We start from the raw sequence: 27728 nt of genomic DNA, 5'->3' as shown, positions 1-27728 counted from the left end.
TCTTCCACAGCGGGTTGAAGTTCATATTTATTTCTATCGACAACAGAACCCATGTGACAATCAGCATACAGTACTTCATTTTCGCAAACATTTTTTTTTTCTTCTTTTCCTTTTTAGAAATAAGACAGATGACTCTGACAGTGCTGTGCTCTCTCTACCTTTCACAGTGCTGTGCTCTCACTACCTTTCACAGTGCTGTGCTCTCTCTACCTTTCACAGTGCACATATTCTATACAGACACAAAAGAGATTGTACATCGTTATACATTTCAGACCCGCGCCGACCAACTGTGTGGGGCAGAAAAGTTCATGTTTACAACAATCATTTCAGAGTTGACCTGCATACAGTGTAGCTTGGCACACACTAACACACACTCACACACACATACAGGTATAAAGGACTCGGTGGGACCTCCGTGTTGATTTCTCAATGGAAGGGGTACTGCACTGGCTTAGCCAGTTAGGTTGTTCATGCTACTCCTAGGTTTCCTTTCCTCCATTCCTGTAGGACTGCTGCTCATGTCTGCCAATGAAAGGACAGATTTGGGGATCTAGCCATTTATTGGTCTCTCACCCATGTTATTCCCCAACAGCACTACAGTACACTGCACCTTAAACAACCTCAAAGGGATTCATCGCTTGATGTAGGACCATCCCCCAACACAGATCTATAGTTAGAATACCCAAATCCTAACCTTAACCTAGGAGATCATTAAGAAATCTGGCCCTGGAGCAACTGTTAGAGGCAACTCCTGAGTCACCCATGACTTCAGTCACACCCCTATTGCCCATGCAGGTGCATGCTGGTCTATGGAGGACAGGAATAGGAGGGGGGGTACATCTAAAACAGTTTGGCAATGTAGACATTGCATTTCTTACGTGCAAAAGATAACCTCTTTAGATGATGTAGAAGGTAGAGGGGGAGTGGAGGGGTAGCTGGACATGGATCCAGCCTAATTGAGTGTGATGGAGGATGATGGGTAGTGCAGTTTTTCATTATTATTCTTTACTTTACAAAGCCTTGATCTGTAGGCGCTTGTGTAACCCATGTCCTTATACTTGGGCAGAGCTGTGGCCACCCTATAGGTCCTTATCATCTGATCCCTAAAATGGATGCTGCCAAGCAGCCAATCACAGGGGACAATGCGTCACAGACAGCCAGTCACGGATGACGGCATGTCACAGACAGCCAATCATCTGCGATCATACCACCCAGCCAACCAGTGATAACGTATTACATGGCACGGCTTACTACTCTACATTTTACCCAAAAATATATAAGCACATTTTTCCAAAGTTATTTCTCAAGCAAGTGCATAATATACACATATTCTGCCGTAAATTTAAGTTTTTGTCTAAAAGTTCAGGCATGGATTGTTCCGGCTGGTTGTTGGTGTGGTTTGAGTTCCGTATCTACTCTGTGGGAAGATGCTCTCAATGTGCCTGGCAGAGTAGGAGAGCTGACCTGTGCCAGCTATTGCCACCAACCCATATTAGATAACCAACCCTTGCAAAGTGCAACCTCACCAACAATTTACCTCAGCAGGCTGGTTTGGGATAATAGGTTTGTCCTTAGGTTTATCTCCCTGACCCACCCTCGTTTCTATCTTAGTGTTGTGTACTATGTACATGCTAGCCAACCCATCTCATAACAAATACATCCTTGTCAAAGGCTCTGACTGACTACACAGCTTGTAAACTTACAAACTGAAGCACAAGATTCCTGACCTGTTCTAGGACTAAGTATTGTACATACTAGAACACATTGGCCCAAGGGCTAATGGCAACCAGAGCCATGTATTTAGATCGAAATATATGGCTCTGATAGTCAGAATATCCTCCATTCAAAAGAGTGCTTTTGAGTACTGGAAATTCATTGAGCATTTGGCATAAATAATTATCCGTGATAGATTATGCTTTAAAATGTAAAATACCAAAACGAAAACGTAAAAGAAACATTGGATTGCTCTACATCTACATAGTTTTTTCTGCTTTATCCCTTTTTGTTTAGAAAATATTTATTCGTACTAAGTATTTTACATGGAGTCACTTGAAATAGAAAAATATCAAATATCACCAGTGATGATGAGAAAACATTACAACCTGAACAAGCGGAAATATTGCTATGGTAACCACCTTTGACATCAGCGATCCCCTCCCTGCTCTTATTGGCTGCCCCTGACCCCCGTGATGCGGAGTAGGCCAATCAGTAGGCACAAAGTCTAGATGGGGATTGGGCATGGGGCCAAGTGGGTTATAGTTAATCATTGGTTATAGTCAGATGGCTGTGTCCCAGAACACAGTGGTCTGTGTGGGGTACGGGGGCGGCTGGATCTTTTTGGCCCCGTTGTTCTTCTGCTTGCACAGGTTCCTATCCGGGTGGTTTCTGTCTGGTGGCCGCTGCCTGGAGCGGATCTCCATGCATAGGGTGCGCTTCCTCTCGATCTGCTCCAGCATGGTGCTGTCCCCACACATCCACGGCATCTGGGGTACCTGGGGAAAAGTGGAGAAGAGCAGTAGGCAACCAGGGAAAGTAAATCAAGCACATTTAACCAGGTAAGTCAGTTGAGAACAAGTTCTCATTTACAAGTGCGACCTGGCCAAGATAAAGCAAAGCAGTGTGACACAAACAACCACACAGAGTTACACATGGAATAAACAAACAGTCAATAACACAATAGAACAGTCTATATACAGTGTGTGCAAATGAAGTAAGATTAGGGAGCTAAGGCAATAAATAGGCCGGCCATAGTGGTGAAATAATTACAATTTAGCAATTAAACACTGGAGTGACAGATGTGCAGAAGATGAATGTGCAAGTCGAGATATTATATATGGGGATGAGGTAGTTGGGGGGGGGGGCTATTTACAGATGACCTATGTACAGGTGCAATGATCTGTAAGCTGCTCTGATAGCTGATGGTTAAAGTTAGTGAGGGAGATATATGAGTCTCCAGCTTCAGTGATTTTTGCAATTTGTTCCAGTCATTGGCAGCAGAGAACTGGAAGGAAAGGCGGCCAAAGGGGGAATTGGCTTTGGGGGTGACCAGTGAAATATACCTGCTGGAGCGCGTGCTAGGTGACCAGTGAGCGGAGATAAGGTGGGGCTTTACCTATCAAGGACTTATAGATGACCTGGAGCCAGTGGGTTTGGCAACGAATTTGAAGCGAGGGCCAGCCAACGAGAGCATACAGGTTGCAGTGGTGGGTAGTATATGGGGCTTTGGTGATGAAACGGATGGCACTGTGATAGACTGTATCCAATTTGCTGAGTAGAGTGTTGAAGGCTATTTTGTAAATGACATCGCCGAAGTCGAGGATCAGTAGGACAGTCAGTTTTATGAGGGTATGTTTGGCAGCATGAGTGAAGGATGCTTTGTTGCGAAATAGGAAGCCGATTCTGGATTTAATTTTGGATTGGAGATGCTTAATATGAATCTGGAAGGAGAGTTTACAGTCTAACCAGACACCTAGGTATTTGTAGTTGTCCACATATTCTAAGTCAGTGCCGTCCAGAGTAGTGATACTAGGCGGGTGGGCAGGTGCGGGCAGCGATCGGTTGAAGAGCATGCATTTAGTTTTACTTGCATTTAAGAGCAGTTGGAGGCCACGGAAGGAGAGTTGTATGGCATTGAAGATCGTCTGGAGGTTAGTTAATGCAAATAATGGCTAAAAGAAGGGCCAGAAGTATACAGAATGGTGTCGTCTGCGTAGAGGTGGATCAGAGAATCACCAGCTGCAAGAACAATATCATTGATGTATACAGAGAGAATTGAACCCTGTTGCACCCCCATAGAGACTGCCAGAGGTCCGGACAACAGGCCCTCCGATTTGATACACTGAACTCTGTCTGAGAAGTAGTTGGTGAAGCAGGCGAGTCTGTCATTTGAGAAACCAAGGCTGTTGAATCTGCCAATAAGAATGCGGTGATTGACAGAGTCGAAAGCATAGGCCAGGTCGACGAATACGGCTGTACATTATTGTCTTTTGTCGATGGCGATTAAGATATTGTTTAGGACCTTAAGCATAGCTGAGGTGCACCCATGACCAGCTCGGAAACCAGATTGCATAGCGGAGAAGGTATGGTGGGATTCGAAATGGTCGGTGATCTGTTTGTTAACTTGACTTTCGAAGACCTTAGAAAGGCAGGGTAGGATAGATATAGGTCTGTAGCAGTTTGGGTCTAGAGTGTCTCCCCCTTTGAAGAGAAGGATGACTTCGGCAGCTTTCCAATCTTTGGGGATCTCAGACGATACGAAAGAGAGGTTGAACAGGCTAGTAATAGGGGTTGCAACAATTTCGGCGGATAATTTTAGAAAGAGAGGGTCCAGATTGTCTAGCCCGGCTTATTTGTAGGGGTCCATATTTTGCAGCTCTTTCAGAACGTCAGCTATCTGGATTTGGGTGAAGTGGGGGAGGCTTGGGCAAGTTGCTGCGGGGGGTGCAGAGCTGTTCACCGGTGTAGGGGTAGCCAGGTGGAAAGCAAGGCCAGCCGTAGAATAATGTTTATTGAAATTCTCGATAATTGTAGATTTATTGGCAGCATATCTCATCGAATTACCTGTGCCTCTGGTGCTTGCCTCTGTGGGGTCCCCAAGGGAGAGGGTGTAACTGGGGCAGAGAAGGAGCGGCCATACTTCGGAAGTGCTGGTTTCAGTTCTATAAAGAGGGACAATGTATTTAAATTAATACATTTAGCTCACTCTTTTAATAGTTTATATGCAACAAAACTAAAAGTTATGGTGAAGCAATACACAGTTATAAGCCTAATCACAATCTCAAACCCTTACCAATCATCTCTCAGCATGTTTTATGTCTTGTCTATAAGATAACACTTGGAATCACATTTCATTTTATGTTGTGTAGCCTAGGCTTCTAGCTATTTAGACTACAGTGTGTTTCAAAGGGCACCTGCACCTGGTCTCAGTATTCCTGCCAAACCAGATGAAATCACCTTTCTTGAGTTTGAAACTGCACCCTGATGAGAACAGTTGGCCTAGCTAAGTTTCTTATTTTGTGTGAAATGTGTAAAATTGTGTTTGTTCTTTTAATTTTCAAACTTTACTGATTTAGTATGAAATATCCTTATAATTAATTCAAATTGTCTTCAAATGACAATCAAGGTGACGGACAATAAGCTAATTAAATTAGCCTAGCTAGCTAGCTAACAAGCACACTCAAAATATGTTTTATTGTCACACACACCGGATAGGTGCAGTGAAATGTGTTGTTTTACAGCATGTGTCAAACTCATTCCACAGAGGGCTGAGTCATCCGAGTGCCTGCGGGTTTTTACTCCACCCTTGTACTTGATTGAAGAACTACCTTTGTTTTATGTACATTTTAGTTACCCATGTAACCCAGTCAGAGAATGTTCAAATTGTTTGATTATGGATATGCTACTTGCATGTTATTGCAATCAACAGTATAGCATCTCTAAACTTTGCAGATTATTGTGCTTGATGAAGACATGTTTAGTGCGTGTCAATCATTTACCACAGTCACTTCCTGGTGTCTGGTTGTGTTGAGCTGCATGTGCAATTTAAATTAGGCTATCCTCACCTGTATTGCCAGTTCCCAACATCATTGGCGGACTGCCAGCAGGTCTTCCATGCCGAGTTGGTGTGGCCGTTGATGACTGTTGCCCTGATACACCGTTCTTCTCTTGTGCTTTTGATTGCTCAAAGTTGTAGGTCCCCCTATCTCTGCTATCACGCCTGGGCAAGACATCTGAGCTGTAACCCACCCGGTCTTTGTCGCGCCTAGGATCTACCACATTGGCACTCTTGCCATAGCTATCGCGCCGGGGGGGCAGTTCTGAGCCATTGCAGCTTCTGTCCTTGCTGTCACGCCTGGCTTCAAGGCCATGTCTGGCGGACTCTTTGATGTCCTGTCGGGGTAAGAGCTCCATTCCATTGTAACTTCGTTCTTTGCCCTCTTGTCTAGACTCCAGGCCGTAGCTCGCCCTGTCTCGGTCTTTGCTATTACGTCTACACTCAAGGCCATTTCTGGGTGAATCTTTGCAATTTTGTCTGGGTAGGAGCTCCGGTGGCTGATCAATTCGTTCTTTGCTGTCATGTCTCGAATCCATTTCGTTCCTGGTTCGGTCTTTGCTATCTTGCCTGGGTAGAAGTTCCGGTGGGTTCTGGTGGCTGAGCCTTTCTTTGCTGTCTGGTCTGGACTCCACACCATTCCGGGGAGAGTCTTTACTGTCCTGCCTTAGTAAAGGCTCCATGCAGTGGACACTTCTGTCTTTGCTATTGCGCCTTGGCATCAATTCTATGTTATTGCAGCCCCTGTCCTTGCTGTCCCGTCTGACAGGCGGGGGCTCAATACTAGTGCAACCCCTATCTTTACTGTCTCTTGTCATAGGCAAGGGCTCCACACTATTACAACCCCGGTCTCTGCTGTCCCGTTTCATAGGCAGGGGTTCAGCACTGCTACAGCCCCTGTCCTTGGTGTCGCGTCTGTGAGAAGACGACTCTTTGCTACGTTCCTTACTCTCCCGTTTGGACTCCTTGCTCTCCCGTTTGGACTCCTTGCTGTGACTGTGCCGCTCCTTGCCGTCACGTTTGGACTCGCTGTTCGGCTTACACTTGGACTCGGCTATAACAGAGGAGGAACACAGTCAGACACCAGAAAATATTCCCTAGTTATTAGTTAGGCCTAGTGGTATCTACTGTTATTTCCTAGGAGAAACGCAGTCAAAAACCTTAAAATGCCAAGTTCCTACCAATTAGTTAGTAGTATATTCTGCTACTTCAACACAAAATAACTAGTAAACATAACCTATATAAAAATGAACAATTTTATTAAAGCACTGCACTAACGCTATATGGCCACTTGGTTTCACCCATGCGCTGTGGGTGCTATTAACCACTGGGATGAGACAAGGTCCTTTTGCCTGAATTACCGGGAAATGCTGTTGTTTCATTTGACAGATGTCATGGAGACATCCATGATGTGAATTGCATAGATACTATTACCAATGGTAAAGGCTCAGTAACCACTTTCAATGCATTCTTGTTTAACACATTTATTTGCTGTTTTAATCGGTCATATTTTGTGAAATATTTCTAAAACAATGCAGTAGGTATACATGGCAATTGTAATGTTCTATCTCTTTCTGCTTGTCTCTCTCTATTAGGCTAAAAGACAACACAAAACTGTGCATCAATAAGACATTACTGCATATGCATGAAGAGGACAGAGCCAACAAATGATCCCACAAGCCAATTAAAGCTAAGAAATACACAGAATTTGCATAAAAGGCTAGATGCAAACATTTGCCAGAACCACCAACCAATATTTCCTACATTCAGAGAAGATTGTGGTGTTACAATTCCAGGAAGTCAGCATCTGTCATAGATTGGGGCTTCTTTCTCTCTCCTGATTGGTGACTGTGAAGCTGTTTCCCTGATTGGTTCAATCTTTACTAGCTGATTGGGCCTCTCTAATCAGGTGTAAATGTCTTGGTTGTCTCTTAGGAAGCCTACTGCTGCTGCACATGATCAGTTGGAAGCTGGAGTGACCTGTGCTGCGATTGGCCCACTTCCCCACAGGGAGGGATGCTGCAAATAAGAGAGGCTCCTTCTTCTGTTGCTATGACTGGGTTGGAGTTGGTGGTTGCTATGAAGCTCTCGGAGTTAAGAACAGATTGACACGTGCCCAGTCATTTTTTATGTATAGCCCGAGATGGGTTCAAATGCACTCAACCAGTGGGAATTCCCCCATGGAGTTAGTTGCTATGTTAGATCTCTCTCCAAATCATCAGCCAATCTGATAAAAACCCAATAACACACTACACTGCTCTTGTGACCATAATTAAGTCCTGGATACCTACACACAATTTACTCTTTTACAATTTGTAATACAGTATTGTGTGCATATGCAATGAATAGCCTATGTGGTTTCAAACACAAATTCATATTTTATTCCTTTGCATTAGGTCCATTTAAATTTCAGGCCATGTGTCAACAGGGGTCATTAATTAGGAGGAAATCAATGGCTGAATTATGCATACAAATTAAATAAATAAATCCACGATTGAATATAAAGATTACAGGATGCATGACAAAGCATGAATATGGAAAACCGGTTTTGAAGTTTTATAAATATGTATTAACCTCCGGAGTTGGGTAACTATCTGGATTCACCATTTGTGCAATTTTGGAAAAGTACTGCACAGGACGCATTGGCCTCCTGTGTTTAAACATGTTTACATATTTAAGAGTAATGCTGTGCGGTGGCTTAATGCCACTGCATGGTTTGAGAGGCATGCCGGCCGCTTTACTCCCTAATCCGGGCCAGATTAAATCATATGATCTGTATCAATCTATGTTTGGTGGGCATAGATTAAACGGGCTCACGGAGGAAATGCTTGCAAAGAGCCACAAACACCCACCGCAAACATCAGCAGCAGCATCTCCTAATTTAGTGGGATTGGAAGTTGTTTAACCAGATGAAAAGGGGTTTACATTAACGCGACACTGATGAGAACACAAATAAATCATTTCACAAAAAACTTGAGCCATTGCTGTAGTTTGTGCATCAATGTGTCAACAAACGTCTCAAATTTACACTGTGTGGGTTATGGCATGGCAGTCAGTTTGGATCAGACTGGATAGTGGATACCTGTGGAGGAACCATTTTCTTTACTCTACCTCTATGTTCATATTGACTGATTCTGCAACTAGATTGACAAATAGATGATGTGATGCGTTGATTGACTGATTGATTGACTGACTGAATGATTGACACTCACTCTCCCCGGGCTCCTTCGACTTCCTTCCGCTGGTGTTCTTCTTCATCATGTTCCTACCGGCGGTGAACAGGTTGGTCAGCTCGTCCAGGGGGCTGGTCGGTGTGCGTGAGCGCCCCGTCGACACGTTCTGCATTGACCCATGCAGCCTGCCCCCGGCAACGCAGTCCTGGGGCGGCGAGCCCTTTCCGTGGGGCGTGGCAGAGGCACTGCGCGGCAGCCCGCCTGGAAAGGGAATGGGGGCGTCGAAGGGTGGCGCACGCATCAGGCTGAGGGGAGTTAGGCAGCGGCCCATGCTGACGGGCGAGGGGCAGGCTGAGTGGCTGCGCTGATAGCCGTGGGTCGAGGAGGCCGAGGACTTGTAGAGGGTGCAGGGCAGGGGCGGGGCCGACGAGCGACCCGACACGGTCAGGGTGGGCGTGGCGGTCAGCTCCCGGCGTAGGTGCGCCAAGGGGGGCTCGGAAGAGGAGGTGGGTGACTTGCTGTAGGCACCGGGGTTGTCCATCATGGGCAGTTTGGTCAGTGCATCCAGAGGTGTGAGCGGGGACTCGTCTGAGTTTGGCGAGCACTGGGCTGGTGAAGGGGGGAACACCAGGAGAGGCGGCCGGTGGGTTAGCAGGTTGGGGAAGGGCGCGGGAATGTCGCAGAGGGGGATGTTGCGCGGAGTGGAGCAGCGGCTGAGGGGCTCAGGGTCCAGTGGTGCCGGGGTGGGGCAGGCGGAGCGGCATCCCGGGGGGTCCCAGCGGTAGTCCATGTCATCCAGGAGGGGGTACTTCATCTCCTCATACACCGACTCGTCCGGCTCCTCGTCCTCACTCCTGGGCGCCTCTGTTTGCCCCCCGCCCCCAACACTGGCGCCCATCTCGATGTAGACGGGCTCATCCGAGTCGGAGTGGTGGCTGGGGCTCTCGTCGCTCGGCGGCGAGGGGTTGTGCTCGCGCTCCGCAGAGGGGGAGTGACCCTTGCAGCCTCCGTGCTTCCTGATGTAGGACTCATCGAAGGAGGTGCTCAGCTGGGTGTTGGGATTCCTCCTGGGTTTGGGGGGAGGGACCCTCTTGCAGTCTTCGCCGCAGCCTTGTGGCGCTGAAGGAGCAGAAAAACAAAACGTGTTAGCCATATCATAGTAAACCTTCCGTGTATTATTACGTTTTACATGTCTTTGTTTTTAGGTCAGATATACGGCAATGTAGTAGTTAAGTGTATCTGAGTCAAACTGTGTGTTTTTTTTTCAGGTTGGTGTGACGTAGCGTTGCAGTGACTCCATTTGGGTCTTGTATATCACAGCCATATAGAGACAGGTGTTCCTTTAGGCTAGATATGTTCTGGTTACAGTATATAGTAGCGCAGAGAGAGAGAGAGAGTGTATTTCTAGGTCAAATAGTGTAGTGTATAAGTGTGTCCCTTTTTCCCGTTGGTCAGATGTAAAGTGGAAGATAAGAGCTGGAACATGTCTCCTTCAAACTGCAGATTTTACACCTTTAATAATTCAGACGCCAGATGGTCCAGGCGCACGCTCCTCTCTATGACTCACCACCGCCATCACGACACACACACACACACACACACACACCCACCCACAAACACACCATTCATCCCTTTGAAATCTTTCATGTACAGTACATCCATAACCTCAACCCAACCTCAACATATTTACATTCATCGTCTCTGAACTTAAATCTCTCCCTACTACACACACAGGCAAAGGGCAAATATGCTGTTTTCCTCCAACAAGTGCACATAAAAACACAGGTTGTAAATTCAACAGGGCTTTATATCCCGGCACCATTTTCTCAACCAGATGATAATAGCATATATATATACATATATATATATATATATATATATAATTTTTTTTGTCAGTTGAACAACTGAATGCATTCAACTGAAATGTCTCTTCCGCACTTCACCCAACCCCTCATTTGAGCACAGTCAGCTGTGGTTCAGTGCGTGTGTGTGTGTGCGTGTGTGTGTGTGCGTGTGTGTGCTTGTGTGTGCGTGTGTGTGCGTGTGTGTGTGTGTGTGTGTGTGCGTGTGTTTTTCAATTGTTGATGTGGCTATGTGTCAGTGTAATTTGTGTCTCCGCACTCGGATGTGTGGCCTGTTATTACTATCATTATGCTAACTGGGTTGCATGGTGGATCTTGAGATCTGTTTCACGCACAGATGATGAGTTCATCCTCCCCCGCCTCCCTTCCCCCGCTCTCTCGCCCCCTCCCCCGTAGCGGATGTGTTTACCCACACCCCCTCTCCTCCTAGGGGAAAAGGAATCTAGGTCAATCGCTCCTCCTGAATGAATTCTGCTTCCGACTGGCCCCTCCCCCCTGCTCGGCGCAGAGCCTGCTCCGGCTCACGCAACAACCCTTCTTTCTGTGATGGACACCCCCACACTCCGACGGCGATTGGCCGGGACGCCTTAGAGCTCAACCGTTGCCGCAGCTTCATTGGCCCTCGCTGCCTGCCGCTGTTCTGATTGGCCGGGCTACGGGGGGTCTTGTTTCTGTGGGATGGTTGCCGTGGTGCAGAGGAAGATCTGTGCGCACACAGTGATCCCCTCCAATCTGAGACAGCCAGGGCAACTCCCTAACCAACCATCACATCGGCACACACGTCAAACTGCAACGCAGTCGAATGCGGCCGTGTATTCACCTCTAAGTCTCTCACAGCCCTTTAAGACTAGAAGACTTTAATAGCCTGTTCATTTCTTCACTTGTGGTTTCCTTGCTTAGCATGTGTTCTTTGTTTCTGTCAACAAACAAAAAAATGTTTTCATGCTATTTGATATAGGTCTACAGCTGAACAGTGATTGAATTTATGGCTCTTATGCTCTATTGGTTTTACATCCCAGTATCCACAAGGCCACACTACTGATTTTATAGTGAATAAAGTTCAAACAAATTATATCTGATGGTTGAATGTCGATCCATTCAAATATACCTTGTCTCTGCTTACATTTTCTAGTACAGTAACCATCTTTTTCCCCAATGTGTCCCGCTTCCGTCATTCGTTTCATTAATCTGCTTTCCTCTGAGATCTGCTGTTATTATTAAATTCAGGGGAATTGCCGATTGCATGCAACAACGACTTACAGTGTGACCTCTGACACTTTTTCCTCACAACAGACGCAGAGCGGATCACTTTTGTCTACCTGGTGAGGATTCATGCTAGAGCCGATCACAAAGTGGATAAAGGCTAAACGAGTCACACCAGGACATCAAATTCAGATCTCTCCGGATGTGACCCATTCTCGGAGCACATTCTCGTGCAAAATGTAAACTGGATCTTTGTGGGCTTTAAGGAGGAAAACGGATGAGCAGACACTGTAGAACACAGATACTGTAGGTTGCACATGCTGTGGGGAGGCATTTTCCAAGCGGTTAGCTTTCGACAGCTCATCAAAAAAGGAGACAGGTCACTTTGCACGCACCCTTCCAACCTCCTCAAGCCTGAATGAGTTACTAGAGTCAGGTTGTGTTGCGGTGAAATCCACAGGAGGTCGGTGGCACCTTAATTGGGGAGAGCGTGCTCGTCTTAGTGGCTGGAGCGGAATAGGTTGAACTGTATCAAATACATCAAACACACGGTTTCCGTTTCGGACATTATTACTAGTCGTTCACCCATCAGCAGCCTCCTGTGGGGGGGGGGGGGGGGGGGGGGGAATCTAACACTGCAACATGTCCGTGTGGGGAGGAAAAAAGTATGATGTAAAGAAAGTCTGTACGCACATCTGCCATCCAATAATAGTGGAAAAAAACTGGCCGACTGGGCCACAGAAACACCATTCATGACCGTCAGGAGCAGTGAGATTGAATGACCAAGCAGAGCCTCACTCACCAGAAGCCAATGTTCATCCGCATTGCTACACTCAACCTCATGTACACTCACTGCACTCTGGCTTGTAAGGGCTCATTCAGTCCCACTGCAGCGGATGGTCATTTGTTTACGGAGTGTGGGCCAAATTGTGTTGTTGTTATGTAAAGTCAGACAGGAATTCTGTACAGCGATGTCACACATAAACCACTCAGTGCATATTGTAGTGTAGTGTTTCTCAGAGTGTTTCTCAGGTCTTGTGTGTTTGTGTAGTTGTGCGTAGGGTAGTATTTTTTCATAGTTGTGTACTAAGCCCATGTTGCCTTAGCTACGTTGGATTACAGGCTATAGCTAGCTACTTTGCTTAGCTAGCCGTGCCATTCCATTACTTACCATCACAACTGTCCGGATTGGCCCTGCAGCCCCTACAGACCAAGGTGGGGCTGTGGTCCACTGTCTCAGAGGAAATGCTCAACTTGGTAGCCGGGTCCCTCCTGGGTTTGGGTGGGGGCTGCTTGCGGGACGTGGGGCTGCCCACTTCCTCCTCCCCACCGCCATTACTGCCCCCACCCACCGAGTGTAGGGACTGGGAGCGCACAGCGAAGCCTGGCCCGCAAGCAAGATAGGGGGGCACGGGCATGCGCTCCGGGGGGGGTGGCATTGTCATGGAGCCCATGCGCAGGAGCTTCCCCTCAGTCACCACCTCTTCGCCCGTCCTGAGAGAGAGAGAGAGAGAGAGATGTTTATGTTATGATACATAAAGACTGGTCTGGAATCTGATAGTATAGGTGCTCGTGTCATAACGCACGACGGTACATAGAACTATCTTTGCATTTGACATAGAAACCATTTATTATGGATGGAAAACCAAGCAAATGTAACCACACTGAACACTATAAAGATGAAATGTATTGCTTTCAAATCCAAAATGATTGATCCAGAAATAAACAATAAACAATAAATCGCTAAACAATAAATCGATCAATCTTTCATTCAAACAGTTGTAGTAAGTTACTGTGACAAAGATAACTCTATAAAGATAATTAGTCAACTTAAAACATCACCGATACATCAGTCCTTCCCTCACCTCTGGAAGTTTGCCCTTTCACAAGGACTTCAACCAAAAATAGCACACAGAGGTCTACTTCGATGTTTGTTTGTGCACGTGGGTGTGTTTCCGCTTGCCCTACTCTCTTTATGAGTGCTCAAATGATGCAAGCGTCAACAATGAGAGCCACATTAGTGCCACTCAGCCGAGAGAATCTCTCTGTGGGTAGCCATTGATTTGTGTTTAACCCTGGGCATGGTTAGCTCAGCGCTCCCAGCCGCAGAGAGACAATGACACGATGGAAGTCTCCCCACTCCGGCCACCATCGATCCCTCTTTAAAAACCCGGATGATTAGCCTGAATGGAGTGGTTCATGTGGCAGAATGGGGCTTTAACAGTCACAGGACTGTAGAGTTGATTTCTGACTCTCTTACTGCCAGATGGTGGTGACTTTAGCTTCATTTCAAGTACTATTTTTTTTATTTAGAAGGTCACCAGCAAACAGAATATATCACGGCGAAAGTTTAAATAAAGTTTGGAGATGATGAGGTGGACAAAAATAGGAAGTAGTCTAGTTGGGCGACCGATTGTTTTTTTGTCTTAGTTTTTATAGCCCTATATCATCAGATATTGTCAGATACGAAAATGTGTTGATTGTGGTACAGTATATGGTCAACACCTTGAATACATTTATGAAAAATCAGAGTATATACCTGTAAGTCAAGTTGAAAAATGACAAAAGCAAATAGCCTAACAATTATTCTGTCTCCAACCACTAACCTACAGAACTTTTTGCACATGCACACACCCACTCACACAGTGGCCATTCAAACTACTGCGCATCATCTGCTGTGTTGAATGTGTACTTCCTCCCTACTCATGCATCTTTCTCTGTTGGTGCTCAACTACAACTCATACTCCTCATTGCACTGATGCAGAGTTTTCACAACGTCAGTGGATGAGAGTTGAACCACATGTAGTTCAACCCTGACGGAGACAGTACTCCAGTTGCAGAGTGCCTCTTTGAAAAGGTTAGAAAATTGGAATGACCAAATTGTTTTGGAAAATATAGAATGAATGTTCCATCAAGACCAATTGGACAGAAACAGTGATGTTGACATATTAGTATTCTAAACCGTTTTTGTCCAGTTACTGTCATTGAGGGGAATCAATCATCTGCACTGAATCAGTTAGTTATAGGAAAACCAACCTACAACCTTTTGTGTTTTTGGTATCTTTTGGTGGTTTAGCCCACATTGTGGAAATTAAGTCCAAGAGTTTATCCATTCATTAAGTCAATGCGTCAGTCAAAATACAAAGTTGGAAGATTATTGTGACATTAAGTGGCATTGTGTGCGTACAAATGCTTGAATGCATGCATGGGCGGGGGTGGGTGGATGTTTGCTTTTATGTGTGTGTGACTTTGCTGACTCCCACTGACTCCAAGCCAGCTGCTGAGCAGCAGGAGCTTGCAGGGTTGGGTTCATTGGTTAGGGGCTTAACTTTGCCTAGCAACAGGGTACCCACGGAAACCAGACACAAAGCCTGCTGCTGTCCAGCTCCGCACAACAAACGAACAGATGAGAGACTACAACTCCCAAGTCCTAAACCTTGATCTGTAGTTATTAAAAGGAAAAATCCACTCAAAACTATTAATTCCTAAAATTCACAGTGTTAAATAACACTAAAATGTGAGAAAACTTTTTTTTTGTGAACAAATGTTTCATTTTATTGTTATACTAAGATTGTATGCAACATCTGAAAATCGTTGTGGAAAACTGTTGCAGATCAAGTCGACTACAACACACGCAATGCTCTCTCAATGGGCTGGCTGACTAGCAAGCTAGGTAGCTAGCTAGCAAATGTAGCTACACACAATAATACCAAAGTCAATATCAGCATGTGAAGTAGCTAGTTAGCTGTAAAATCGCCTAAACAAACGACACTATAAAATGTAGGAGTCTACAATCTCACCATGTTCAATCTACAGATCAGTGTCTCTCGCAGAGTCTGATATTTGCAACGGCCTTGCAATGGCACCATGCAATGCACCCTGGACTGAAGAGGCAGACAAATAGGAGACATGTGGAGGACCCACTGTTAAATGACACATTTCTCGAGGTAGGAATATTGGAGAAATATTCTAAATGGCTCCCACGTTATGACATCAGCCAGTATTGAAATCTAACATGCATGACAAACGTTTTTGCAATCAGTCTAGTGAGAGCAGCTTTATCGCAATGCTGTGTCATTGCAAATTTTTGCATGCTTGAACGGCAATAGCTCAGATACACATGAAGACATGAAATGACCCAAGGAACCGATAGAACATCGCTCAGAGATGTAGCATTCAAAATGGGTGACTCTTTCCTTGAACCTGTAGACCTCCCTTGTGACACCTACCCTCCTCCAGCTACCAAACCTATCACACACCACCTGAGGGTTCCAGGATCTCAGGTTATGAATCACTGCAGTGGATCGTGCCAGTCACGCACATGATGGAGGTAGCATTGAGCTGGCATTTTCAAGACCAGGGAGGGAAAAATCACACAGCTCTCAGTGTGTATTCCTGGTCATGCCTTGTGCCCAGAGGAGCTTGGCACCAGCTGATGTTATTGTAGCCTAGAAGATAGTGCCTGTTTCAAACACTCTCTTTGGTACTTTCTTATTCTTTTTTTAACCATGAACACACTAATCATGGTATCTGAATGGCAGGAGTTATTATTTTTCCTATGTACACTGTTAAAAATAAAGGTTCAAGTTGAAACCAAATAAGGTTCTTCTGGGCGATGCCATTAGGCAGGCTGCCCAACCCTCTTCCTGGAGATCTACTGTCCTGTAGGCTTTCAGTCCAACCCTAATTTATCATATCTGATTCAGCTAGTTAAGGTCTTGTTGAGCAGCTAATAAGTACAATCGGGTGTGTTAAATTAGGGTTGGACTGAAAACCAACAGGAAGGTAGATCTCCAGGAAGGGTTGGGCAGCCCTACCATAAGGGAACCATTTTAGGCTCTCTGAAGAACCTTAAATGGGATGGTTCCTTGAAGAACCACACACACTTAACACCCTATTGTTGAGAAAAATCTGCATATTTCTCAGGGTGCCTTACAAGTACATTTTTGAGTTACCGGTACCACCAATAACTGTGTTTGCTAGTGACAGAGACATGGTTGTTGCATTCATACATTTTCAGTCCTGTGGCCTTCATCATGTGAAATCCTAAGTGAATGAGTTATCATTAAACATTTATTTTTAACACAGCATAATTCATAAGGCTCATTTTGAGACCCTAGTTTTACCCTAATACAGTAGCCTGAAACTCATGGTTTACAGGCCACATCAGGCCTGAACGGCACATTATGCTATCTTGCAAAGAGATGTGTAAATCCTATTGGAATCCAGGAAGCGGGGATAGCCAGCATTTGCTTTCAGAATGACTGCCAGTGTTAGGAAGACTAAGATATGAGATGATATAAAGTGGAACAATAATTTCAGTAATGGGTGCAATAGCCTCAGTCCATAGTAACATATTGAATTAGTTTACAAAAAATGTATGGTATTTATATTTGAGTAGAATACAATTAATTAATCAATTGTGTACATGCAAAAACATAGATATTGAAACAAACAATTCTTAAAATCCACCTGCAGTAGAGCATACTGGGAAATATGATAAGGATGGGCATGGTTTTGGTTCAACTTTGGTTATTGTCACCAACACTGGGGTTATTTTACACCACTGAGTGTTAATTTAACTCTTTACGGTGTTAATTTATCTCCTGAATCAACACAAAGAGTGTTACACAGAAAAATCAACACCAGTTAATAACTCTTTGGGCTGAGATCCCGCTAAGGGGATCGATATGACAACAGCCAGTGAAAGTGCAGGGCGCCAAATTCAAAACAGAAATCCCATAATTAAAATTCCTCAAACATACAAGTATTTTATACCATTTTAAATATACACTTCTTGTTAATCGCACCACAGTGTCCAATTTCAAAAAGGCTTTACAGCGAAAGCTAATCAAACGATTATGTTAGGTCAGAGCCAAATCACAGAAAAACACAGCCATTTTTCCAGCCAAAGAGAGGAGTCACAAAAAAAGCAGAAATAGAGATAAATGAATCACTAACCTTTGATGATCTTCATCAGATGACACTAATAGGACTTCATGTTACACAATACATGTATGTTTTGTTCGATAGAGTTCATACTTATATTAAAAAATCTCAGTTTACATTGGCGCATTACGTTCAGTAGTTCCAAAACATCCGGTGATTTTGCAGAGAGCCACATCAATTTACAGAAATACTCATAATAAACATTGATTAAAGATACAACTATTATGCACAGAATTATAGATACACTTCTCCTTAATGCAACCGCTGTGTCAGATTTTTAAAAAACCTTTACGGAAAAAGCACATCATGCTATAATCTGTGTACGTCGCTCAGAGACCAAAACAACCCAAACAGATATCCACCATGTTGAGTCGTCAAGAGAAGTCAGAAATAGCATTATAAATATTAACTTACCTTTGATGATCTTCATCAGAATGCACTCCCAAGAATCCCAGTTCCACAATAAATGTTTGTTTTGTTCGATAAAGTCCATCATTTATGTCCAAATACCTCCTTTTGTTTGCGCGTTTAGTTCACAAATTCAAACTCACTAGGATCACTAGGAGCAGACGAAAAGTCAAAAAGTTCCATTACAGTCCGTAGAAACATGTCAAACGATGTTTTGAATCAATCTTTAGGATGTTTTTAACATAAATCCTCAATAATGTTCTAACCGGAAAATTCCTTTGTCTTCAATGCAATGGAACAGAGCTAACTCTCACGTGAACGCGCGTCACCAGCTTATGGATCTCTGGCAGACCTCTGACTCATTCCCCTCTCATTCGCCCCCACTTCACAGTGAAGCATCAAACAAGGTTCTAAAGCCTGTTGACATCTAGTGGAAACCTTAGGAAGTGCAATTTGACCCCATAGACACTGTGTATTCGATAGGCCAAGAGTTGAAAAACTACAAACCTCAGATTTCCCACTTCCTGGTTGGATTTTTTTCTCAGGTTTTTGCCTGCCATATGAGTTCTGTTATACTCACAGACATCAGTCAAACAGTTTTAGAAACTTCAGAGTGCTTTCTATCCAAATGTTTGGATAGTTTACTCTGGGCACCTTATTCATCCAAGCTACTCAATACTGCCTCCAGCCCAAAGAAGTTAACACTGGCCAATTTTCTGTATGCTATGAAAGGGACACATCTGCAGTCTTCCATATATTTCAAGAACCTTTAAGAATTCCCGAAGAACTGTAGATGTCCCGTCAAGAAACCTCCACTTAACTCAAAGGTTCTTTATCGTCTAAGAGTTCCCCAAGGAACCATACCAGCTGAGGAAGAACCCTTTAAGAACCTTCATTGTTTTCAGTATAGTAAATCAAGTGACGAGTTGTAGCTTTTGCTTTGAACTCATAAACGCTGCAGAAATGATAGGCTAATGTTATAACATTATTGTTTTTTCAGAATCATTTGTTATTGGCCTAGAATTGGAAAAACTTTATCCATGCAATGTGGAAATATGGATTCACTATAACATGATGGTACTTAATTCATATACTCTGCAGAAATGACAATAATCATGTAATCATAATCAGACGTAATAATAATTAAGCTCTGCTCGCTCACACCCAGGCGTCTGCAGGAAAGCACCCATGAACATTAACACATACAGAACTGTGTATGTACCAGGTGTGTAACTGCTGGAGTGTATGTGTGTGTTATTTATAGGATCTTTGCCCAGTGATTGGCTGGAACTTAGACCACAGGTGCACAAGGAACAGTTGGATGAAGGGTTGTCGTCGGGCAGTTCTGGCTCTGTGTCAGTAGGCTACTTGAGTCTATGTGACATTGAATGCACAATAAGACACCAAAAAAGAACAGAACTACGTTTGTGTGTGAGGTTTGCTGTGCATATCAATCTGTGTGTGTGTGTGTGTGTGTGTGTGTGTGTGTGTGTGTGTGTGTGTGTGTGTGTGTGTGTGTGTGTGTGTGTGTGTGTGTGTGTGTGTGTGCGAGCGTGTGTGCGAGCGTGCGTGCGTGAGTGCGTGCGTGCGTGAGTGCGCGCGTGCGTGCGTGTGTGACAATACACACTGAGTGTTATGGACAGACTTTTCCCTTACAATTAATCTCACACATAAACCCAATTATTTTGTTTGTTGGTGACATATTGCACATTCCAAGTCACATAGAGACACAAGACACAGAACCAGAACTGCCCGACAACAACACTGTGCGTGTATATCCCTGTGTGTGTGTGAATAACTACTCCTTCAGATACAATGGAAACACAAGTGGGATGGCACTGTAGGCAGGAAGACCCTCCTCACTCAAACCAACTTGGTGTTCTGATTGGCCTGCGGCTGTTCCAGCTGTCACCAGGCAGAACACATCTCCTGCTAGCGAGCTCTCCACACTTAATCTCTTTCTAACAGGTTTCTTTTCTCTCCCCCTCCCTCTCGCTCTCTCCCGTTCTCTCACATTCTCTCTCTCCCATTTTCTCTCGTATATCTCTCTTTCTCCCCCTCTCTATCTCTCTTTATTTTTGCTTCTCTCTCTCCCTCCATCAGTTACTGTAAAAATGGGTCGTCTCATTGACCTACTTATAGGCCTCGTCCAAAATCCAGCTATTTTTTTTTATACTCTTCCTCTAGCTACTGTGTATTAATATTTTACATTGACAACAGCTGAGAGACGGATAGAAAGATATCAGGACACTAGATAGCACTTTCCTCAAGGCAGCACCTCCTTTGGAATGGGTACAAAATTAGGATGACATCAGACTCGCTGTCGGTGTGCTAGGTAACTTTTGCTGCCATGTGTTTATTAAGTGAAAAGTTATGAGTTTCTTGTGCTCTCCACAGAACGTTTCGTCATACGACTGGGGGGGGGGGGGGACCAGGGACTTTGTGCTTTAAAACGTGCACTATGATGGTTTCTCAAACAGAACTTGCTCATAAACGCTACTCGTGTAAACGGTGCGGTGCATAAGAAACATTGCAAGTGCAGAGAACATATACAGTTAATGAATGGAAAAAAGTTGCACTACTGGCCCCTACTATAATATTACGAGTCGACTGTAGTTGATGTCAGATTTACTATCAGAAGAAGACACTAAATGGCCAAAGCTGCACATACGCTGCACATACCTGACACTCTCTACAACATTTGCAGAGCTTAACAGGTGAAAGCAAATCAATGCCGTACAAGGCTTAAAGAGTGATGACTGTTCAGGTTTGGAACACATTCCCTAGACCTAGAAAATGTTGCAAACACTTGTAGAATGAGAATCTGTCGAGGAACTCTGCTACCACTGTTAACATGTAGCATTGGAAAGCACACACAACCAGACGCCTCTCTATCCATCTGCTGTCATGTCTTTTATGGGCGAACCACACACTTGCCTCCACAGCGCCTACTCGTTCACACACAACCAAAGCACGCCGGCTCCACGTGCTGCCCATGTCGTGCAGCCACTTCCTATTCGCTCAGCTTTCGGATGCCACGTGGTGCCGCTACATAGCCCCAAGTAAGGACAACCAGTCTCCTCTGCCTCACTTTCACCTGGACAGAGGATGAAAGAGGACGCACACATTTGCAAGACACTACTGACTATTCCAATGCAAATTCCAATGCTTTGTAGGAGTGTTTGTAACCACTGTATCAGATGACTGAAATTACAAACTCTCAGTTAGTAAATAATATTATGTACATTATATATGACTGGTTTTGAGTTTTGGCCCAATCTTCCATCATTAGCCAGCTAACAAATATAGCCTATAGTTCTGTTGATAGACCCTATATTAAAAACAACCTTAAACCATTCACACACTTAGTGCATTTATGTCCAATAGTGAACGTGGCCTCATCCATCAATTTTATGATCACAATCTCCCTAAATCTAGCCTGGTCCCAGATCTGTTTGTGCTCCTATGGTTGTTGTCATCTGTTTCTGCCGTCTTGCCAAGTCCTATTGTCGTTACCATGCCAAACAATGACCATAAGGGTTGGCTGTACGGCACAAACAGATCTGAGACCAGGCTACCTTAAAACTACTCTCCATCAAGTGGAGTAGGCAGGGACGACCTCTAGCCAAGGACAAGTCCCAAATAAGTCAGTAAATGATAAATTAACTCTACTCCGTAGAGAGGCCCGCACCGACCCACTGGCACCCCAAAGTATAGCAATATGCCATGGCTTAAGGGACACACACACACGCACACACTGTGAGCTCTTAACAGAAGGGACTGAGGACATGTTACACACCCAAGACACACACACGCGCACATACGCACGCACAAACGCACGCACACACGCACGCACACGCACACCCACTCAAGAACCACAAACAGTACACACATCCTTTCCTCTCTGTTGTGTATGGAAACTCAACAGTTTGACCAACGCAGTACAAGCCTTTGCTCCAAATCAGAATAGCACACCATAACACCGGGCGGAACACTACACAACTTTTAAAATCCTAACATCGCTGAGCCTCTCACATTAAACGACCGTCTTTCCTGTTGTGTTTTTGCATTGCCGACGTAGTGGTGTGCACCATGCACACTAAACGATGTGGCGCAGACGTTGTTCACACACGATAAGGTTCTTCCCTTTGTGGTGAGGATTCTCGATACCACGCTGTCTCACTAAAACAAGGATGTGATTAGATAGAACGAGCCATGGCTCAAAGCAGCCTCATAAACGTTTTCAGTCAGACATTCACGCGTATGATACAGAGTTGAAATATCTAGCCAATGCATTTCGAATTGAATAACATTGTGTGTAAAGAGCGTGTCAGAGTCATTTCCCCTGCTCGAGTGTACACATTCCGGGGGGATGCGATGGCTACTGCAGATCACAGTTCTCAAATCTTGTTGTTGCATGTCTCACACTACAAGAGCGTTGCAGATTTTGTGCCGATAAATTCAAACACGTTTCCAAATATTGGGACGTCTGAGACTGCTCAAAGACGGGTCAAAGCCCTCAGATTGCGTCTCTGACTCGTTCACATGAAACGAGTGTCGGTGGCGGACGCGCGCCCCAAGTAGTCAACGACATGGGGATTTTTGTCTCCGATCTCGAGTGTCGGGGCCAAAAAATCACAGTGTACACTCAGCTTAAGGAAATGGAAATCCGAAGGCCCCCTTGAAAGATTGGACAAGGTGCCCTAAAGGGCTCGTTTGGGCCAGTTTCATTGTCTTGGAGGCTGTAATTGTGATTGTAAGAGGTCCGGGGCATCGGCAGCCCAGTGCAACTTAAGCCTGTGACTTTACAAGCATATCACGTATAAGTGAATCTATATATAACTGTATGAGCATGCGGTGTGTGTGTGTGTGTGTGTGTCTTCAGGTGTATTATCAGATGCATGACTGTCGTTGATGCTTTGTTACATGTAACGTTAAGTCCTCACACTAGTATGGTGTGACATCTCACGTCTATAGACAAGCATGACGTGCCTGTATATTTGTATCATTTCTCAAAGCTCTGCAGCCCAGGTTTTGGAAGGAGTGTCCTGTAGGTGTGCGAACACATTTTTAAGTCTCCTACCTCTTTATGGCTTCTTCCTGTTTTCTCTTCTTGTCGTTCTTCTCCTGTAGGTAAATCCTGTTCCTCTCATTCCTGGCGTGATCCAGGTTCTGAGAGACCAGCCCGCTGTAGGCTCTTAGTCCGCTATCTTCAACATACTGGAGAAATCGCAGAGTTTCTTCCTCTTTGGAGCTCATCATTCTTCGCAAGCGATCCGGCAGCCTTCTTCGAGAGGAACACAGAGTAGTGTTAATGACAAATATGGTATAGTGGGCTCAGTGATGTTTACGGTGGCTGGTGGCTGTGTATGGGTGGGTTTTTTTTTGCTTATAAATGGGTTGTTAGTATTAGTGGTAACAGTTGCGTCATGGCTGCGACCACAAGTTTCATCATTATCCTCCCTGGAGCATGGGAAACGTATAGTACAAACGCACAACTCTGAAGGGGCCCCACTGTCTAGTCGCCCTGATAAATGGCTTCAATGGATCAAGAACTTACGGATGAAAGAAGGAAAACAAATGACACACAACCGAATGACAGTAGCCTTAGGCTTAGGACGAAGCAACATACAGTACTGAGAAGTCCTTCAACGTCACGTACTACGCATACAGAATATCAGGCATTATGCTACTGATTGCACTCATGTGCATTCCTGTGGTTTGTGCTGGATTTACACGTAGAACTGCTGCGGTTCCTGATCAAATAATCTGGCTTGTGCTTTTGCCTGCTTCTTCACAAGATTATTCTTTATAAGATTCCTCCACAAACAGTTGTGCGTCACAGGCGTGAAGGAGAATTGGGGAAAAAAGAGCCTCTTCCCTGATGGCTGCTCGACTGTCAACCCCTTTGCTTTCGCTCAAATGAGAGGAATGGACGGTGAAAACAGCACTGTTTACAGCCACATCCAAACGCACCATTGAGCATCTGAGGATGGGGTGTGCGATTCAGTGTGCTCGTAGATGCAGAGTGCACACTGTGCATAGATGCTGTTTGAGAGGGAATGTGTGTGCACCGGTATGTGTGTGTGTGCAACAGCACAGTGCGTCCTGCAGGAGTCTGTAGCAGAAGAGAAGAGAATGCACACTTTTATGTAGGTCAATGTTTTCAGATAAGCCTAAGAGACTCGTGCTGTTTACGTGTGAGCAGCACTGAGTGTGGAGTGGGGGGAGGGGACCTGGGGGACAGTGTGTGTGTGTGTGTGTGTGTGTGTGTGTGTGTGTGTGTGTGTGTGTGTGTGTGTGTGTGTGTGTGTATGAGCACATATGCATGCATGTGTGTGTGTGTGTGTGTGTGTGTGTGTGTGTGTGCGTGTGTGTGTGTGTGTGTGTGTGTGTGTGTGTGTGTGTGTGTGTGTGTGTGTGTGTGTGTGTGTGTGTGTGTGTGTGTGTGAGACTGCCTGTCTGCCCATGTGTGCATGTGAGAACGTGTGTGTGTGTGTGCGCGAGTGTGCGTGTGTGTGTGAGTCAGAGAGTTTGGAGAGCAGCCAAATGGATGGCATGGCTAACTTAGAAAGACCAGATAATTGTCTGGCACACTATACCTCTACTGTCTGTCTGTTCTGTCTGTCCATGAATAACCTCGACGTTGGGGTTAGTGAGTTTAACTGCACGTGGGGCAGTCTGTTCCGGTTTGCTCCAGAGACCACTCATTTTTAAAAGGCCCCAGTTTTGAATCAGGGTCACAGAGAGACGAGAGACAGACCTAATTTACAGTGCTGTGTTTTAGCTCGTGGCTGGAGCGCTACAGTTAATGCTGCAGAATTGCATCTCATAGTTGAAGTTTATCATTGATGCACAGGCGCACTTTTGCATCTTTTTCTGAGTGACGACCCTCTACGCTGCATCTAGTGGTTGAATTTTGGTCCATGTACCACAGTTTCAAAGCGCAGTGGTTTCATGAAGCTGCTGAGTGGTGAAGCACTTTTGAAGCCCACCGTGGAATCTCAGTGTTGAAGTGATGAGTGGACATGTTAAGTGGATGTGTTCAGTGCAGAGGGGGGGGGGGGGGGGGGGGGGGGGCAGTGCAGGATTCAAACACTGCTGGAGCTGAATTAAGCCTGCCTCTGTAATCCCTGTAAGCCTGCAGCGCTGTGCAGCGCTGGGATCAGCTTGTTTATCACACTGTTTTTCAGTCAAACCTTGCAGCCCTGTTTCTCCTCCTATGGTCCTGCACAGTTCATCATCTCTTCCCTTCCTTTCACCTCTTTCTTTTATCTTTTCTCTCATTTAAAATCAGCTAAATCTGTTGGAGATGCTCTCTCTCCAGTGCGTGCAATTTGTTACTCAATCTTTTCTCTTAAAATGTTGTTTTGCAGCTCCGAACCTAACCCACATCCTATCTTTCCCTCACTACGCCTCACTTTTTATTGCCCTCCCCATCCTCTCCTCTTCTTAGGTGACATTGATTGCAACAGTTGGTCATCCAAGGCAGCCTTTTCTCAAAACGGGAATGAAAGTGGCACACTACGTCCGTATCTAGGCAACGGTGGCACTGGGGGTATGGGGATATTCTCGAGCGGTGTCAAAAATTGCACAGCTAGCTCAGTGAAAACCATCCCTCATCATATAGAGGATCAGGTAACAAAGGTGAACCCTATGAAATCAATGGCACTGTTTGCTGACGACACAACAGTGGTAGACCTGATCACCGACAACGATGACAGCCTATAGGGAGGAGGTCAGAGACCTGGCAGTGTGGTGCCAGGACAACAACCTCTCCCTCAATGTAATCAAGAGTTTCAAGTTCCTTGGTGTCCACATCACTGATGAACTACCATGGTCCAAACATACCAAGACAGTCATGAAGAGGGCACAACAATGCCTTTTCCCCCTCAGGAAACTTAAAAGATTTGGCATGGGTCCCCAGATCCTTTAAAGGTTCTACAGCTGCACCATCGAGAGCATCCTAATCAGTTGCATCAGCGCCTGGTATGGCAACTGCTCGGCATCTCACCGTAAGGCGCTACAGAGGGTAGTGCGTACGGCCCAGTACATCACTAGGGCCAAGCTTCCTGATATCCAGGACCTATATACTAGGTGGTGTCAGATGAAGGCCCAAAAAATTGTCAAAGACTCCAGTCACCCAAGTTATAGACTGTTCTCTCTGCTTACGCACAGCAAGCAGTACCGGAGCGCCAAGTTAGGACCAAAAGGCTCCTTAACAGCTTCTACCCCCAAGCCATAAGACTGCTGAACATTTAATAAACAATGGCCACCCAGAGTATTTACATTGACCCCCCCCCCCCCCCTCTTGTTTTTACACTGCTGCTACTCGCTGTTTATTGTCTATTCATAGTCACTTTACTAATTACCTCGACTAACCTGTAAATAGTCTCGTTATAGTTACGTAATTTTTTACTTTTGTTTATTTAGTAAATATTTCCTTTATTTATATTTTCTATATTGCTGGTTAAAGGCTTGTAACTAAGCACTTCACGGTAAGGTTGTATTCGGTTGTATTTGGCACATGTGACAAATACAATTTCACTTGATAGGTTAGGAGAAGGTGTGTGTGTGTGTGTGTGTGTGTGTGTGTGTGTGTGTGTGTGTATGCGTGTGTGTGTGTGTGTGTGTGTGTGTGTGTGTGTGTGTGTTACTTACAGTGGAGCTGTGTCCCTGCTGACTTGAGGGCCAAAGCGGTGTTCTCCAGGTGAGTCCAGTGCGAGCCGCTGAACAACTCGGACAGATCCTGGAGCATCTGTGCAGAATTCCACTTAAATCCACAGGGAAGTCCAGTAGCCATTGTACGCTTCCGACAGTAAGGCTTGCTCAGAGGAGTACTCCAGGGCAGGGGCAGTGCCAGCAAGGCCGGTGGATGCCCAGATCAGTGCTCCCTCCCCTGGGTAGCCGGAGAGACCCAAGCCCCCTGTCCAAACGATGCTAGACTCCAACCCAGGGGCCAGCTTCACACTCATCTGCACATGCTACAGAGCACGGAAGGAGGCAGCAGCACTGGACCAGACCCTAATAGCATCACACACACATCCTCACTGACAAACAGACAGACACAAACAAGCCTCGCACACACTCCTCTTGACTTGCAGCCACTTTCTGCAGAATGAATTCACACGCCGGAGTTGACTTGTTCTTCGTGGCTTTTTCTGTCTGATCCGATGAACCCTCGGCTTTCCAGGTGTGTGTGGGCCACAGGTGCAGTTCGTGCCAGTAGTTGAAAAGAAGAGCGGTGTGTGTATGTGTGTGTCAGGGGGTGTTCAGTCGGAGCATCCCTCCACTGCCTCTCTCATCCAAACAGAGCTCCTCTCTGCTAGCCTGAGCCACAGCAGATGAGTCCAGGCTTCAGAAGCGTGGATCACAACACAAAGAACACGCCTACTCTACCTTCCTCTCTCTCTCTCGCTCGCTCGCTCTCTCACTTTCTTTCTCTCGCTCTCTCTCTCTCATGGCCGTACTGCACCTACTGTGTGTCTGAATGTGTTTTTCTCTTTTCAGCACCACGGAGAGCTCTCTAATCAGCTGCCTGACGTTGTGGGTTGGAGTAGAGGGGGTTGGGGGTGGGAGGGG

At 45.3% G+C, this 27728-nt stretch overlaps 1 protein-coding gene across 3 annotated transcripts; it reads right to left on the bottom strand.

Annotated features, from left to right (window-relative positions):
* On the bottom strand, nt 1-27728 carry nyap2b (neuronal tyrosine-phosphorylated phosphoinositide-3-kinase adaptor 2b). 3 transcript variants are annotated; one of them, XM_036985552.1, is made up of 7 exons: nt 26808-27728; nt 23230-23433; nt 12961-13283; nt 8764-9843; nt 5562-6605; nt 4561-4658; nt 1-2492 (listed from the first exon to the last, which is right to left on the bottom strand). In XM_036985552.1, exons 2-7 carry the CDS (start codon nt 23406-23408, stop codon nt 2277-2279), a joined length of 2940 nt encoding a protein of 979 aa, XP_036841447.1. In that variant the 5' UTR covers nt 23409-23433; nt 26808-27728; the 3' UTR covers nt 1-2276. The 3 variants fall into 3 exon arrangements, with proteins under 3 accessions (XP_036841447.1, XP_036841448.1, XP_036841449.1); XM_036985553.1 differs by having other exon boundaries at nt 23230-23430; XM_036985554.1 differs by lacking the exon at nt 23230-23433.

The sequence above is a fragment of the Oncorhynchus mykiss genome, chromosome 8 (genome assembly GCF_013265735.2).
Source record: "Oncorhynchus mykiss isolate Arlee chromosome 8, USDA_OmykA_1.1, whole genome shotgun sequence".
In the NCBI taxonomy this organism is placed as follows: Eukaryota; Metazoa; Chordata; class Actinopteri; order Salmoniformes; family Salmonidae; genus Oncorhynchus; species Oncorhynchus mykiss.
This window is presented reverse-complemented; position numbering and strand designations above follow the sequence as displayed.